At 38.7% G+C, this 15,485-nt stretch overlaps 1 protein-coding gene across 3 annotated transcripts in view; it reads right to left on the bottom strand.

The window, feature by feature from the left end:
* LOC106082185 (mothers against decapentaplegic homolog 6) overlaps positions 1-15,485 on the bottom strand; it is a 102,501-nt gene that overhangs the window by 39,892 nt on the left and 47,124 nt on the right. For all 3 annotated transcript variants that reach the window (XM_059364164.1, XM_059364163.1, XM_059364165.1), the window contains exon 5: positions 5,625-5,756. In XM_059364164.1, coding sequence (XP_059220147.1) covers positions 5,625-5,756 — 132 coding nt within the window. The remainder of the gene's footprint in view (positions 1-5,624; positions 5,757-15,485) is intronic.

The following is a 15,485-nucleotide window of genomic DNA, read 5'->3' as shown; positions in this document are numbered from 1 at the left end:
TAAGTTTTAAACTGCAAAACAAATTTGCAGCCATTTTTTTCGAAAGAAAGTGCTTGACATGGTCAAAAGAGGATATGCTTTTATGGCTGTACCGTACAGATACGTACAACAATGCAAACACCAGCAACTCCCTTGTCCTCCTCCGGTCGATGACCGGCCATAGCGCCTTCCACCGATGCCGCCCTGGCTATCCCATCTAATGTGTTCAGTAGCTCGACAAATGGCACGTAGGCAAGACCGATGACTGGTCCGCCCGTCGCAGACGAACCCCTCCTGGCGCACTCGTCCGCCCTCTCATTTCCTGGAATGCCCTCATGCCCAGGAATCCATGTCAGCGTCACATCGTGGGCCCGGAGCCTGTCCAGGGATTCCAAACAGCCCCCCATGCATCTCGACCTCACCATCCTCGACCCCAAGGCCTTGAGCGCCGCCAGACTGTCCACATAAGTTCTGAGTTTCGAGGGCGGTAAGCCCCTTGCCAGAATTTCTCTTGCGGCTACTGCAATGGCACAGACCTCTGCCTGAAAGACCGTACACTGATATTGAGTGCATCAGAGTAGTGCATAGAGTAGTAGTGATCTTAAAAATATTGTCTTAGATTTTTTCCTTAATTTTTAATTTTGAGTAAATGTGTGTAGCTTAAGTGGTTGCGACTATCTCCTTAGTAATAATGGCGTTATTTGCGAGGTCATCAGTCTTATCTGCAAAGACGTATCGGTCAGAGGCATACCGTTCGGATTTGGCTATACAAATGTTCCCGCTGAAAGTTCGTAGGTCAATCTCGAATATTTTCTCCAACTAATCCCATTACACTCGAATAACGATATGTGGTATCACGTTATCTGACTAACTAACTTTCTATCGATTCATCCATCTATCCATCCATCCATATGTCCATCTAAAAATACCCACTGTCTTGTCTATCAATAATCAATTACAGCTTTAAGCGCCGCATACAAATCACCTGAAGTCGATTCAATCATTATGAGATGATAGCTGTAGTGGTGACAATAAATGCTGGTGTGTGTGACATTCTTTTACTCGCCTTACTCTCAAAAAGTCCAGCATCATGTGCATGGGCATGTGTTTAGCTACAATGTTTTAAACTATGCGTTTGGGTGTATCGTATGTTAAGTGGTAAATGCAAATGAGAGTAGGTATCTGTTATTAAAGTTCTCAACTTTGTGATATGCATCAGTGTCAATTTATGCAACAATGTATATGGTGTTGCAACTTAAAATAACTAGAGTTTTAATGCAATGCCAGCTCATCCGTCTGTCTGTCTGTATGTCATTCGAAGGCTCTTTTGAAAGACTGGGTTTAGCCGCAAGAAATTTTGCACAAATACTTCTTAATAATGTAGCACGGGCGAAGATTTTCTATACTTAGGTATAGATGCCATAAAAGCAACCCTCTGAAGCCCTCAAGACCCAGGAGGCCACAATTTTTAATCGTTTTGTTTGAAAGTTTGTATGTTTCTGTTATGTATTCCAATACCCTCGGATTGGGTTTTTGGTTGAAGGCATTATAAAAAAATTTACAAGTCTTAGAATTTCCATTAAAAATGAGAGTTAAGATGATTAAACATGACTTTATTATTATCTTATAGACTATTCATCTCCAAAAGGGAGCGCGAGTGCGAGAGAGAGAAAGAGATATGTGCCGCTTCAACTTTGACTCATGAACGGCGTTACTGTAACAACAATGCCTGCTAGTCAAAGTCATCAACGTCGTCGTCTTCAGTCGGCTCACTTGTTTGTTTATTTATTGATTGTTCATGTTGTCGTCGTTTATCTTACGAATTTTGTTGTCGGCATTATAGCCACTCACACTCAGAGCAGCAGAGCGCCGCACAATATGAAACACCACTCTGCTGTTGCTGGTTAATGGTATGCTCTGCTACCAAAGGGAGGGTGGGCTGAACACTTGGGTGTGGGTGAGGGGCTCGGCGACTAGTAGTCATGTTTTCTTAGGCGCCAGGTTGCCGCGTCAAGTCGTCACTTTCCACAATATATTGATGATATTTTAACTTTGCAGTGCCGCTATTGTAAGTGTGCGAATTTTTGTTTTGTGTTTTTTCTTTTCAAATTTTATTTGTGTTATATTCTGTGAATATGGTTTTTATTAAGTGCAATAAAGAGGAAGGGAGAGGAAACAGAAAATACCTTAACATTGCATCAGCTTAGACCATATGGGATTTTGGATAAATAAGGAAGCAAGCGGTGACGGTTAACTGGCGTTTTCGAAGGCCTTTTTTAATATGTGGCCACCAATCATTTTTCCTTAGTAACACTTTGGCAAGGGCTTCCCAGTCGTCTATTCAAACAGAAGGCTTTCTAGAGGTAGATCTTTTATAGAGGGCTGAGAGGGCTGTTTAAAGTGGGAACTGTAGAACTGGTTATTCCAGAAGAGGTATGGCCCTTACCAACTCTCAGCTAAAAGGAATCAAACAATCTTGTACTCAATTTAGGAGGTTTTAAGATCACCGTAGCGCAGAGCTTAGCATGTCTGCCTATGACGTTGAACACCCGAGTTCGAATCCTGGCAAGAACATAAGAAATAATAACAAATAAAAGCGTGCTAAGTTCGGCCGGAACAATTCTTTTGTACTCTCCACCATGGATCGCATTTTCCAAGTTCTTTGTCCGGTATCATTTTATAGACAAATAAAGGATATTGGATGAGAATTGGTATATTATTGGAGCTATAGCAGGTTATGAACCGATTCCGGCCATACTTGGATCTGATGTTGGAGACCATAGTAGATGTCATTGTGAATATTTCAGCCAAATCGTATAAGAATTACACCATCTAGAGGATCAAGAAGTATAATCGGGAGATCGGTTTATATGTCATCTATATCAGATTATGAACCGATTCAGACTATATTCGTAACGTATGTTGAAGGTCATAAAAAAGTCACTGTGCAAAATTTCAGCCAAATCGGAGGATCAAGAAGTATAATCGGGAGCTCGTTTTATATGGGAGCTATACGAGGTTATGGACCGATTGGGACCATACTTAGCACATTTACTGAAAGTCAAAAGAAAAAATTTCATGTAAAATTTCAGCCAAATCGGTTAGGAACAGCGCTCTCTATAGGCTCAAGAAATAAAATCGGGCGATCGTTTTATAATGGGAGCTATATCAGGTTATGTACGGATTCGGACCAAATTTAGCACGTATGTTAGAAGTCACAGAAGCAGTCACTGTGCAAAAATCGGATGAGAATTACGCCCTCTAGAGGATCAAGAACTATAATCGGGAGATCAGTTTATATGGCTGCTATTTCAGATTATGAACCGATTCGGATCATACTCAGCACAGTTATTGAAAGTCAAAACAAAAACTTCATGCAAAATTTCAGTCAAATCGGATAAGTTTTGCGCCCTCTATAGGCTCAAGAAGTAAAATCGGGAGATTGGTTTATTAGGGAGCTATATTAGGTTATGGACCGATTCAGACCATATTTGACACGCATATTAGAAGTTACAGAAGCAGTTACCGTGCAAAATTTTCAAAAGGATAAGAATTACGCCCTCTAGAGGCTCAAAAAGTAAACTCGGGAGATCGTTTTATATGAGAGCTATATCAGGTTATGGACCGATTCGGACCATACTTAGTACAAAACAAAAAAACTTCATGCAAAATTTCAGCCAAATCGGATAGGAATAGCGCCCTCTATAGGCTCAAGAAGCAAAATCGGGAAATCGGTTTATATGGGAGCTACATCAGGTTATGGACCGATTCAGACCATATTTGTCACGTATAGTGAAGGTTATAAATAAAGTCACTGTGCAAAATTTAAGCCAAATCGAATATGAATTATGCCATCTAGAAGGTCAAGAAGTATAATCAGGATATCGGTTTATATGACAGCTATGTCAGGGTATGAACCGATTCGAACCATACTTAGGCACAGTTATTGAAAGTAAAAACAAAAACTTTATGCAAAGTTTCAGTCAATTCGGGTGAGTATTGCGCCCTTTATAGGCTCAAGAAGTCAATACCCAATATAGTTTTATATGGCAGCTACATCAGGTTATGTTTCGATTTGAACCATTCTTGTTCTATTTATTGGAATTCAAAACAGAACACCTCATGCAAAATTTCAGCCAAATTGGATAAAAATTGCGTCATATAGGGACTCAAGGATTAGAGATCTGAGATCGGTTTATATGACAGCTAGGCAAAACATGGACCGATATGGCCCATTTGTAATCCCGAAAAAACAAGGTAATCTAGAATATATATATACTTTATGGGGTCTTAAAACAATATTTCCATGTGTTACATGCCCTCCACCATGCTATGGGCATAAAAAACCTTTTGTTCTTCTAATTGTCATAAAACATGGTACTAAATTTAGTACCCTTAAGCTAGAACAAATCATGTGGGCCATATATATAATACTTCCTTTTACAAGCCTTTATATTTCAGTACCCCCTCAACTTTATCACTAAGTGAGCGCGAGTGTGTGTGTAGACATGTTATGTTGCATTGCATTTTCAAAGTACCGCCTTCGCAATCATTCCAGTACATGATGTCGAATAATTGGATGGATGGATGGATGGCTGTTCAATTAACATCAAGCAATATGTCAGTTAAAAAAATACATACATACACAAACACAACAACAACACCATCAATTACTTGATTATGGTGATGCTGTTGCCACTTTTTGTATTGCTGCTGATATCAATTGTGGTGTTTTATGATGAATATATTGTACAAATACTGAACTGAGTTGATTTCGTTTCGCAAAAGAAAAAATCATCGTATGACTATTTCGCCGCCCGTCAGCAATTCAAAGCGCCACTTGTCGTTGCAAATACCCATGCTGTCGCTTTGATGGCAGTCATTGTCTGGTGAATATCGTCATTTGTACATATTGCAAAGTTCATCTTCCTTTTCTTGAAGATTATTTTGCAATTCTTATCGTATTCCTGCGGCCTGTAGTCGTAAAACCCCCCTCCCACAAAAGCTTATTACATGGTACATGTTACTTAGGGTATGCTGACAAAGTCGAGTCTTAATACACTGAGAGAAGAAGGGGTAACAAAAGCAAAAAAAAGTATTAACAACAAATATTGGCAATTCCCAATGTTTAAATTTTTTTTTTTGGCAATACATGATTTTAAATTTCTGTGCGCTTTTTGTTTTATAGTTAGTCAAATAAAACCACTAGGCTATGCACTAGAGCCTCAGGCTGTATGTCAAAATCAGATGATGTTATATTGGGTTGCCCAAAAAGTAATTGCGGATTTTTCTGTAATTGCATTTTTTCTTCTGTAAAAGTTTAAAAAAAGTATATTTGATTAAAGTTCATTCTAAGTTTTATTAAAAATACATTTACTTTCTTTTAAAAAATCCGCAATTACTTTTTGGGCAACCCAATAGTTCGAGGAACAGCTGTTTAAATTGAATCAATTGAATAGGAAACATTAAGCAACCTTGAACTTGACCATTTCAAGTCTTAAAATTTATGACTAATAATGAAGTCTTCTTCACTATGCTGAAAGTGTGTAAATTATATACCCACAAACTTAAGTTTAGTTTCAATTTATTTTATATTGATTTCTCTTTTGCTAAAATCTGTTTGTTTTTAAGAAAAGTGTACATACCTAAACCGTCAGTGGTTAGTGATTCGGCCATTCGGACGTAGATATTGGAATTTGTTTTTCGTATGCTGGAAATGCCGTCGGCTTCTGAACTTCCGAAAGACGTAGAGTTGCCGTAGTTTTGAAAAGGTAATCCTGAAACGAAAGAAAATAATTTTTCATGTAATGCATGACCAAGAATCAAGAAACATACAAATTCTAAGCAAATGGCTGTGTCCTTTAAACATTTCGATTGTAATTTACAAGAAAATATCCTTTGATGTTTGAAGTAGCATCCATTAACCAATTGGAATTCTGAGTGTTGATACATTTAACGGGGTTCTCAACGTTGATACCATCAACTTTGTTTTATCTCCATTGACTGCCTGAGTCTTTCTCGGTCTATTAAGTGCCGAATTTACTGCTCTAGTGACCGACCCCTAAAATCGTTGTTGCTCGCAGAGGCATATAGCTACCCTACGGGAAATGGGACAGGTCTCAAACCTGTCACGGGATAGGTGCTCTGGTGACAGGGACCGGTCCCAGTTCTCGCCCTATATAATGCACCATGCTTATTCACATCCGCAAGAGATCACATCATATACTGTCTCCTTATCTAAAACCTCGTTTGGTATTAAACGATTCGTACAGACTCATTCCAATTTTTATTGAGAAGTATAATCGGGAGAACGGTTTATATGAACGCTATGTCAGGTTATGAACCGATTCGAACTATACTTAGCATTGTTATTGAAAGTCAAAACCAAAAACTTCATGCAAAATTTCAGTCAAATCGGATAAGTGTTGGGCCCTCTATAGGCTCAAAAATTCGAGATCCGATATCGGTTTATATGGCAGCTATTGTATATCAGGTTATGGATCGATTTGAACCATTCTTGGTTTATTTATTGGCCAAGAATGCAGGAATTGCGTGTTAATCAGACTTTGACTTTAAACGCTTAGGGCTATCGGAACTACCCTTTTAGCAAAACCGAATCTGGTAACAGACGAACTTTTGCCCTTTTTAGGATTTGGTATGTCTGAAATAGGTAAAGTTGGAACGCAATTGCCTGGAGGTAACGCAGGCTCGACAAAAGGTGTTCATGCTTAACCTTTTGTGAAAAAGGTGAAACCAAAAAATTCTCGACTGTCTTCAAATCTACTTCGTCATCGCATACCCTGCAAAAGTTTGTCTTTCCCTGCGTCCAGCGGTGCGTCAAGGACCTGACGTTGCGCAATGGCCAGTGGGGTCTTCTATGGGCAGACCTAAGTCATGCTTTCTGAACTTCAGGATAAACGAAGTCCGCGAAATATTCGGTCATAGGGCCTTTGCCAACATGCAACATACAGCACCAGTCATCGTAGAAAGCGTCTTCTCTACCAAGAAGATCGCACAGTGGAAGGCTCACTGATTCCATGGCACGATCTGCGAAAATTAGCGTTCTCCGGCCGCTTCGTTTCGCCGCCACCCCTTGATGTTCCGATACCCAGAAAAGCCTCAGGTCTCCTATGGGCAGACCTAAGTCATGCTTCCCCAATTCCAGAATAAGCGACGTCCGCGAAATACTCGGTCATAGGGCCTTTGCCAATATGCAATATACAGCATCAGTCATCGTAGAAGGCGTCCTCTCTACCAAGAAGATCGCACAGTGGAAGGCTAACGTAGTCCATGGCACGATCTGCGAAAATAAGCGTTCCCCGGCCGCTTCGTTTTGCCGCCACCTCTTGATGTTCCGATACCCAGAAAAGCCTGGCTGCCTTTCCCATGGTTCCAAGAAGCACTTTGAATTTTAAAATCAGTCTCTTCCTCATATGGCCTGATGCCAGAACCTTCAACGCCACATATATCGTGATACTCTAATCGGGCAGCCATCGACATAGTCTCCAATGCTTTCACAACCACAATGACTTCCACCTGATCTAATCAGCGTGTCGCCTCCGGTATTGAACATAAGTCTGCTGGCAACCCATCGACTCCTGCTGCCTTGTGCAAAGAAGAACTTTGTATTTTCAAATCAGTCTCTTATTAGTCTGATGCCAGAATCTTCAACGCCACCTGACAGTTCAAATATATCGTGGCATTCTAATCGGGCCGCCAACACCGCATCGACATCGTCTCCAATGCCTTTTTGCCCACAATGCTTTCTACACCACATTGGGTGTGCAGACTAAGTCGTAGAAATTAAAATTTGTTTAAATTTGAAATGTTGAATTTTGACCAAAATCCATAAGTATTCTTAGAGTCCTACGGGAAATAGTTATACAAAATTTTGATTAGGTCCTAAAAGAGTTTATTGAGAGATACATTTATATGGGAGCTATATCTAAATCTGAACAGATTTCTCCAGTGATCTGAAAAGCCATAACAACAGAACAAGATAAATATCCGAATCGACCTTGGCTCTTCGGATCGGCCGTTTGTCTAAATAGCTGATAAATTCGGTTCTCGACGTTTACCCGACGACATATAGTGGCGCGGTTTGAGTTTTTTCGTTGCAAAAATCATATCATTTGAACTGAATAAGATAATTGAATTTTTTAAACGGCATATGAGTGTTCGGCCTATGAAACGAGTGTTTAAAAAGGGTGCTACTTTTAGTTTTGTTTCTCCTTTTGTAAGGCTTTAATATTCTATTTTTCAGATTTTTTTATTATTCGGAGAATGTTTAGCTTTTCTAAAGGTGTAATTTGATTTGGTTGTTAAGAAATAGTGCCACAATTCGAAAAATGTCGACGATACCTTGACTGAAATCTTCAAAAAAATCTCATAAACCGTTATACTCGAAGATATTTCAGACATCTAGACATGTTTTTTGCAGGTTTTCACGAGCTCTATGTTTTACATAAAGAATCATGACAATCGGCCTATTTGGCAGTTTTTCAAAATTTGAAATGATCGCGGCGATCAACATAAACGCTCCATGTCAGGTCCTGGACCTATTATGGTTTCTAAATTTTGCATACTTTTTGAAGCTGTCTCAACATTTACTATGTCAAGTTTAGTGTAAATAAATTTATCTGTTCAAATGTTATAGAATTATTCCAAAGATTTTTCGACTGTGGGTCAAGTCTTCCAAACACTTTTTGAAACATGTCTTTTTTACATTTTTCGCCTCTAAACGAAAATTGGGCAAGTACGGGCAGCTAAACTCTTTTGAGTTATGTTAAGGGTCAATCAAAAAACGTATTTTGAAATTATTTTCTTTGAGAATTCCACATTTATTAATGGCAATTCTTTATCTATTGGGTTGCCCAAAAAGTAAATGCGGATTTTTCATATAGTCGGCTTTGACAAATTTTTTCACAGCTTGTGACTCTGTAATTGCATTCTTTCTTCTGTCAGTTATCAGCTGTTACTTTTAGCTTGCTTTAGAAAAAAAGTGTAAAAAAAGTATATTTGATTAAAGTTTATTCTAAGTTTTATTAAAAATGCATTTACTTTCTTTTAAAAAATCCGCAATTACTTTTTGGGCAACCCAATAGTTTTCGAGATATGTATTACACTTGGAAACGGACCAAATTATCTAAAAATTTAATGTTTTTTGAAAATCGAAAATTGTTTAACTTTCAACGGTCATACCTCCTAAACTAAAAATCTGACATTTCTATACGTAAAATTTTTGAAATCATTGGAAGATTTTATGTCAGATAGATTCTTTCAAAATTTCGTAGGCACACATGAAAATGTTGATTTTTGCCACCTATCTCCTCTGTCCGCGCCACTGAACGAGTCTATTAATGAAAATATGCGATGTCCATTTACCTTACGTCCCCTCGTGGAGGTAAAATTTTCTAAACGTTGGCTCAAAGTTATTCCCCCCTATTCTGCTTGGCGATGGTGTACTCGAATGACGACATTTTTACAAAATGATATTGTTTAAGTTCGCTCCAATATGGGGGAACTTAAAAAAAAAAGATAATAAAACTTTTCACTTTATGTTTCAGTGCAAGATGTATTGATGACTAAGGACCATGACAGACGCGAAAAAACAGATGATAGATCATCATGATAATTTGTTGTGGCGTTGCCAATTAATTTAATGTAACATAGGGTAATTCTACAAAATGCTGCAGATGGCGCTGTTAAAATAAACTTGTTGTCTGGAGTTTTTCACTGTTGAAGTGGCTTCAACATACTCCTTGCCTTGCAAGACTGCAATGCCACTTAAAAAAAAGAAAATAAAACTTTTCACTTTATGTTTCAATGCAAGATGTATTGATGACTAAGGACCATGACAGACGCCAGCGAAAAAACAGATGATAGATCATCATGATAATTTGTTGTGGCGTTGCCAATTTAATTAATGTAACATAGGGTAATGCTAAAAAATGCTGCAGATGGCCCTGTTAAAATAATCTTGTTGTCTGGAGTTGTTCGCTGTTGAAGTGGCTTTAACAGAGATTATTTTTGGCAAAGACGAAAATTCGTTTAAATTTTTGATATCACATAAGTCAAATTCGACTGTCAACCTTAACGGAAACGATAGATATATAAGTTAACTGCATTCTAAACAACATTGCGCCTGTTTGTCGAAAGAGTATGGAACCTACTTTTATATTAATTTTTTATTTACCCCAAAATTTTTCTTATATCAAACTGTTGTAGGCGAATAAATAACAGAATACCACGAAATGTTAAAAAATTCACCTTCGAGTACGACTGCTGTCGATTTTCGCCTTCGACAACGGGAATAAGGATGATTATTCCTTCCTATATTTGCATTAAAATATGTATCTTAGTGCAATTTTAATGTAATATGCGGCGCAGCGTTCATATCTTCTCTCTAGGCGCTTCTAAAATATTTCTTGGTCTGTTCGATCTTGTCTTCTGTTGGGGCATGGGCACATACGTGGCTGGTGTATAGAAATTAGGCTATAGTACATCGCATCAACTTGTTTTCGTTGTGATGCCTCTGTCAATCCATCGCACTTTTTGCAGGGAGGTAATGTCGGCATTCTATCATGCTTTTCCATCTTATGGATGCTATTATCCCATTTTTATTCATTTATCCTATTTTGTGCACTTCTTCAAGTGCGAATGACCTTAAGGTCTATTCTTTATTATAAAATTTCTAATAATTTGACTTTAGCACAAAAAAAGGTCTAAGAATTCGTTTTGCCTTGAATTTGTTCATTTTCATGTTGGTCATTTATACTAATGACTAAATGAAAATCAAAATTCCAAATGCAATTTGTGGTACCAGCGCCAACAGTAGAAACAACAAAACAAAAACAAACATGAAATAAATATCGTAAATCCCATGGCTGTGATTATCGTCATCACCATCATCATCATTTGTGAAAATGTGCACTTTGCGTGCAAATCAAGGAAGAAATCTAAACGGAACCACTGACGCGTTATTCACAGCCTGGCCACAAATTTTTTTGTTTTTTTTTTGCAAAGCTGTTGCATGTGTGGCCCATGCTGCCACCCAACCAGCAGCAGAACTGGGGGGACGCAGCGGTGACAAGACCAAAAACAAAAAACAAACAAACGGACACAAATGTTGTGTGAAGGACGAGCAAAATGAACAAAAAAAAACAAAAGCCAAAACAAACACCCTAAATATTTACACACAGAAATTCTTGTTTCATTGCTTTATACGTTCAATGGATTTTTTTTGATGGTGTTTTTTTAGAAAAGAAAAAAAAACGCGAAAATATAAAAGCGGCGCCAACAAACCGAAACGTTTATTTGTTCCATCACACCATAGCGGCATACGTGAGGCTGATGTATTGCAAAAAAAAAAAAAAACAAAAATACAAACAAAAAAACAGAATTAGGTTAACGAATAGAAGCGGAGGCAGCAGTACGAAGCAGCGGGATAACCAGGCGGGCAAGAGGTGGGTGTGCCGCCGTTGCCGACGCCGTTCATTATTTTTTGTTAGCTTTTGCAAAACAAAAGCACAAATACACGGACGCACAACGCACACCTAAACCCTCATCCAAAGATGAACAGCAACAGAAATTATTGCGGCGCCACCACACACTGTTCGTAAGTTTAATTTTCGTCGCTTCTTCTCAAAGAAGAGGAAAAACAACAACAACAACGACAACAATAAAAACAATTAATTATAACAATAATAATATTTGCAAATATTCAAAAAATGAACAAATTAACCGCCTGGTATGACCGATGATTGGATAGATGGATGGATGCGTCGTTCAGACGGTCGTTTGTTCGTTGGTTGGCAGGTCTCGGACTCTCTTAAAATACAATTCACGCGTCACGTATGCATTAAGGAATGTCTTTATGGCTGGTAATCATTCCCATTCCCATCACCATCACAATCTTCATCATCATTTGGGTTCGCATTCATATATAATTTTTTATTTATTTTATTTATTTTTTTTTTTCGTTCTATTATGCCAACAAAAAGAACTTCATTCAACCATTCCATCCAACAATTTTATTTATTCATCTCAACAATGTTCGTTGAGGTGTGTAGAATGCAATATTTCTGTGGTGTTTTGTATTTTCATTCCAAAAATAGAAAAAATTCATGAGAAAAAAAACAAACAAAAAAAATCTTTTGGAGTACACATTTTGCAATCAGCTAAGGTATAAAGAATTTTGTATATACATATATATAATTTTTTTTCATATAGATTTAAGGTTTGTCGAAGCAAAAATAACACAGATCCATTAACATTCGATAGAGAGCAGTATTAAGCTTTATTTATTGCGATTTCCAGTGCTAAGCATACTGAGAAATTAGTTTTTGGGGAGTAGCTTTCATTTTTTCGTATTGTATTATGGGTTTAGAAGATTTTGCGATTGAAGTTTGGAATTTTAAAAGTTTGGAATTTTTAAAAATCTTGTACTTAATTTTTTTGTTCAAAAAAATAAAGTAACTACTCTACTTGCTACGTGGAGGCCACTGTAGCGCAGAGGATAGCATGTCCGATGGTTACTCCTCCTAAAGGTGGCGACATTTGTGAGAGACTTTTCCATGTGAAAACTTCTCCCTAAAGAGGTGTCGCTCTGTGGCACGCCGTTCGGACTCGGTTATAAAAAGAAAATCCCTTATCATTGAGCTTAAAATTGAATCGGACAGCAATCATTGATTTGTGAGAAGTTTGCCCCAGTTCCTTAATGGAATGTTATTGGGCAAATTTGCATTTACTCTACTTGCTGCAGTAGATGGTATGGAGAGAACATTTTGCAAAACTGTCGATATTCGACATGTGTGATGGAGAGGATATTCCCGAACCAATGCCTGACAATGGCATTGAGTGTCTACCGTTTGAGCTGAATGAGTTGAAGAATGTCAAGGCAGTAGGAGCCGATGGGTTGTCAGCTAAGGAGGGACCAAATAAATACAATTTGACTTCTTCTACCAATTTGTCAATTTACTGAAGTTTTCGACAGCATCATGCGTTCTAAGGAAGGGTAGAAAAGGTAGAAAAGCTTTTCACCTTTAAAATCATCAGGGTTCAATAGAGTATTACAGATATTACTGTAGAAGAAGATCTGCTGTCTTGTGCCACTTCTAGCTGCCGAATCTATACCTAAGGGTGAGAGTGAGCGCTGATGCCGAGCTTATGCGAGAAGAAAATGACAAATTTTCTTCTCGCATATAACACAGTGAATGGGAATATTAATATTAAATATTGCGGAAAAAATTCACTTATTATTTGATCGATATGCATTTTTCTCGATTTTAATACATTTAAAAACACGATTGCACACTAAAAAATAAACATAAAAAATACAAACAAGCCCGACAAACGCGTTCCTCGCACTCCATCAGCTCTGCTCTCTGCTCTGCTCGGCGTTCACTATGTTATGCACAAGCTTATTATACCCACCACCATAAGATGGGGTATACTTATCTATTTATTCCGTTTGAAACACCTCGAAATATTCGCCTAAGATCCTATAAAGTATATATATTCTTGATGGTCTCGACGTTCGGAGTCGATTTAATCATCTCTGTCCGTCGAAATCACGATAGCGGTCGAACGCGTACATAGCGGTCATTACACAGTTATTGTAGCCAACGCTCTTAACTCGTCCCTCGTTAACCCTAAAGGATTAACCAAGTTTGTTGACTGTAGTTCTCTGGCCTTCACTGCCAAATCCTCTGCTTTTTCATTCCCCCTTACTCCACTATGGCCCGGCACATATACGATGCGGATCGCGCCATTCTCTGAGAAGGCGTTAATCTCCTTCTTACACTCCAATACTGTTAATGACTTCCGTCCTGGTTGTTATTGCCCCTACGGCCAGTTTACTGTTCACATTCGTCCTCTCGCGTTAACACCAATCTGAAACCTCCTCCATTCCTTCCAGGTTTCCTATCGTTGCCTCGATTATAGAGCGATGGTATGACCTGCTCCTATCCTCAATTCATTCTCCCATCACCTTAAGTCTCATAGCCGCAGTGGCTGACTCACACTTAATCTGTATTTAAAACGGGTCGAATATCTAGAATAGTCTCTATTGCTCTAGTGGGCGTGGTCCTCATCGCTCCGCCTATGCCAAGACAACATGTTCTCTGAGCCTGTTATATCAAACTTATGTTGCACTTTTTCTCAATATCAGTCCACCAAACTATTGAAGCGTAACTAAGTATTAGTCTAATCACGCTCCTGAAGAGCCAGTGAACTATCCTTGGATTCAGGTCCCATTTCGAGCCTACGGCCCGTCTGCATACCCAACATCTATGAGCTTTCTCGGTACGCTCCCGAATGTGACACTTCCAATTCAGTTTCAAGTCCAAGTATTTGAACTTGTCAGATATCGAAATAATTCTATAGAGGAAACGTGGTGCTTTAAATTGGCCCATATTTTTCCTCATTGTGAATAAGCAGATTTCGGTCTGTACTGGGTTAACATTGAGACCCCTTGGTCTTGCCCAGTCGTATTCCATCCACAGGACCCTTTCGGCCCCCTCTGCATAGTTGGTTCGTATCCTTACCCCTTAGAAGTATTATAACATCGTTCAAATCCCTCTTCAGTCAGAATCTGTAATGGGTGGTCGCTCATAATGGAAAATGCGTTTTTATAAAAAAAACCTCAACATGTCCTTCGTTGTCTCTGCTCTCACTCTCATATCGTCTGCTAACGTTTCAGTTTGGACATGGGTTTTTGCGAGAAATTTTTTCATCTTGGCGGCGTCATTAACGCTATCGACCTGGTCGCAGAAAACCTTGCAGGAGGAACGTTTTACCACTTTGGTAGTTTTATTGTATTCATTGAGCCGTGTAATACACATTTCAATATACTTCCGCTTTTTGACGATGTACTCTGTTCTAAAGTCAGCGGACCTCTTTTCCAATGTTGCGAATCTCCCCAGTCATCTAGGGGTTTGGGCTGATTTCCTTTCTCGAAGAGGACAAATATCTTTGAAAGACACCAATAGTGCAATAGTAATTCTGTAGACATTGTCGTCAATGTCCTGTATGTTTGGACAATCAAAATTATCTTGACCAAGTCTTCTACCGATCAGTCTTCCGAATTTTGGGCCAGTTGGTTTTCAACTTATTACGGAAGCTTATTAGCGGCGCTGGCCGTGCTATTCTCAACCTAATGTAACGATGGAGGGCCTCCATGAAGCACTCCCCCATGAAGACCCTCCAATCCTGAACCTCATCGATTAGATTTTCCGAACATATTGTCACATCTAAAACCTACTCCCTAATCCTGTTAACAAAGGTAGCGGTGTTACCAATATTAAGTGTTATTATGTCGTTAGTATTTAAGAATTCTGCCGGGGCTTGGCCCCGTTTATTAATGTTGGTACTACCCCACGAAATGTGGTGAGAGTTGGCATCGCATCTCACATGATGCAGTATGCACTTGAATTAAAATAAGGTAGTCAAACCAAAAGACTTTGAAACAAATCATTCAGGTGATATACATGGGTCAAAAAGACACC

This window comes from Stomoxys calcitrans, chromosome 2, assembly GCF_963082655.1.
Source record: "Stomoxys calcitrans chromosome 2, idStoCalc2.1, whole genome shotgun sequence".
NCBI lineage: Eukaryota > Metazoa > Arthropoda > Insecta > Diptera > Muscidae > Stomoxys > Stomoxys calcitrans.
The sequence above is the reverse complement of the archived record's forward strand: the minus strand, read 5'-3'. Positions and strand labels throughout refer to the sequence as shown.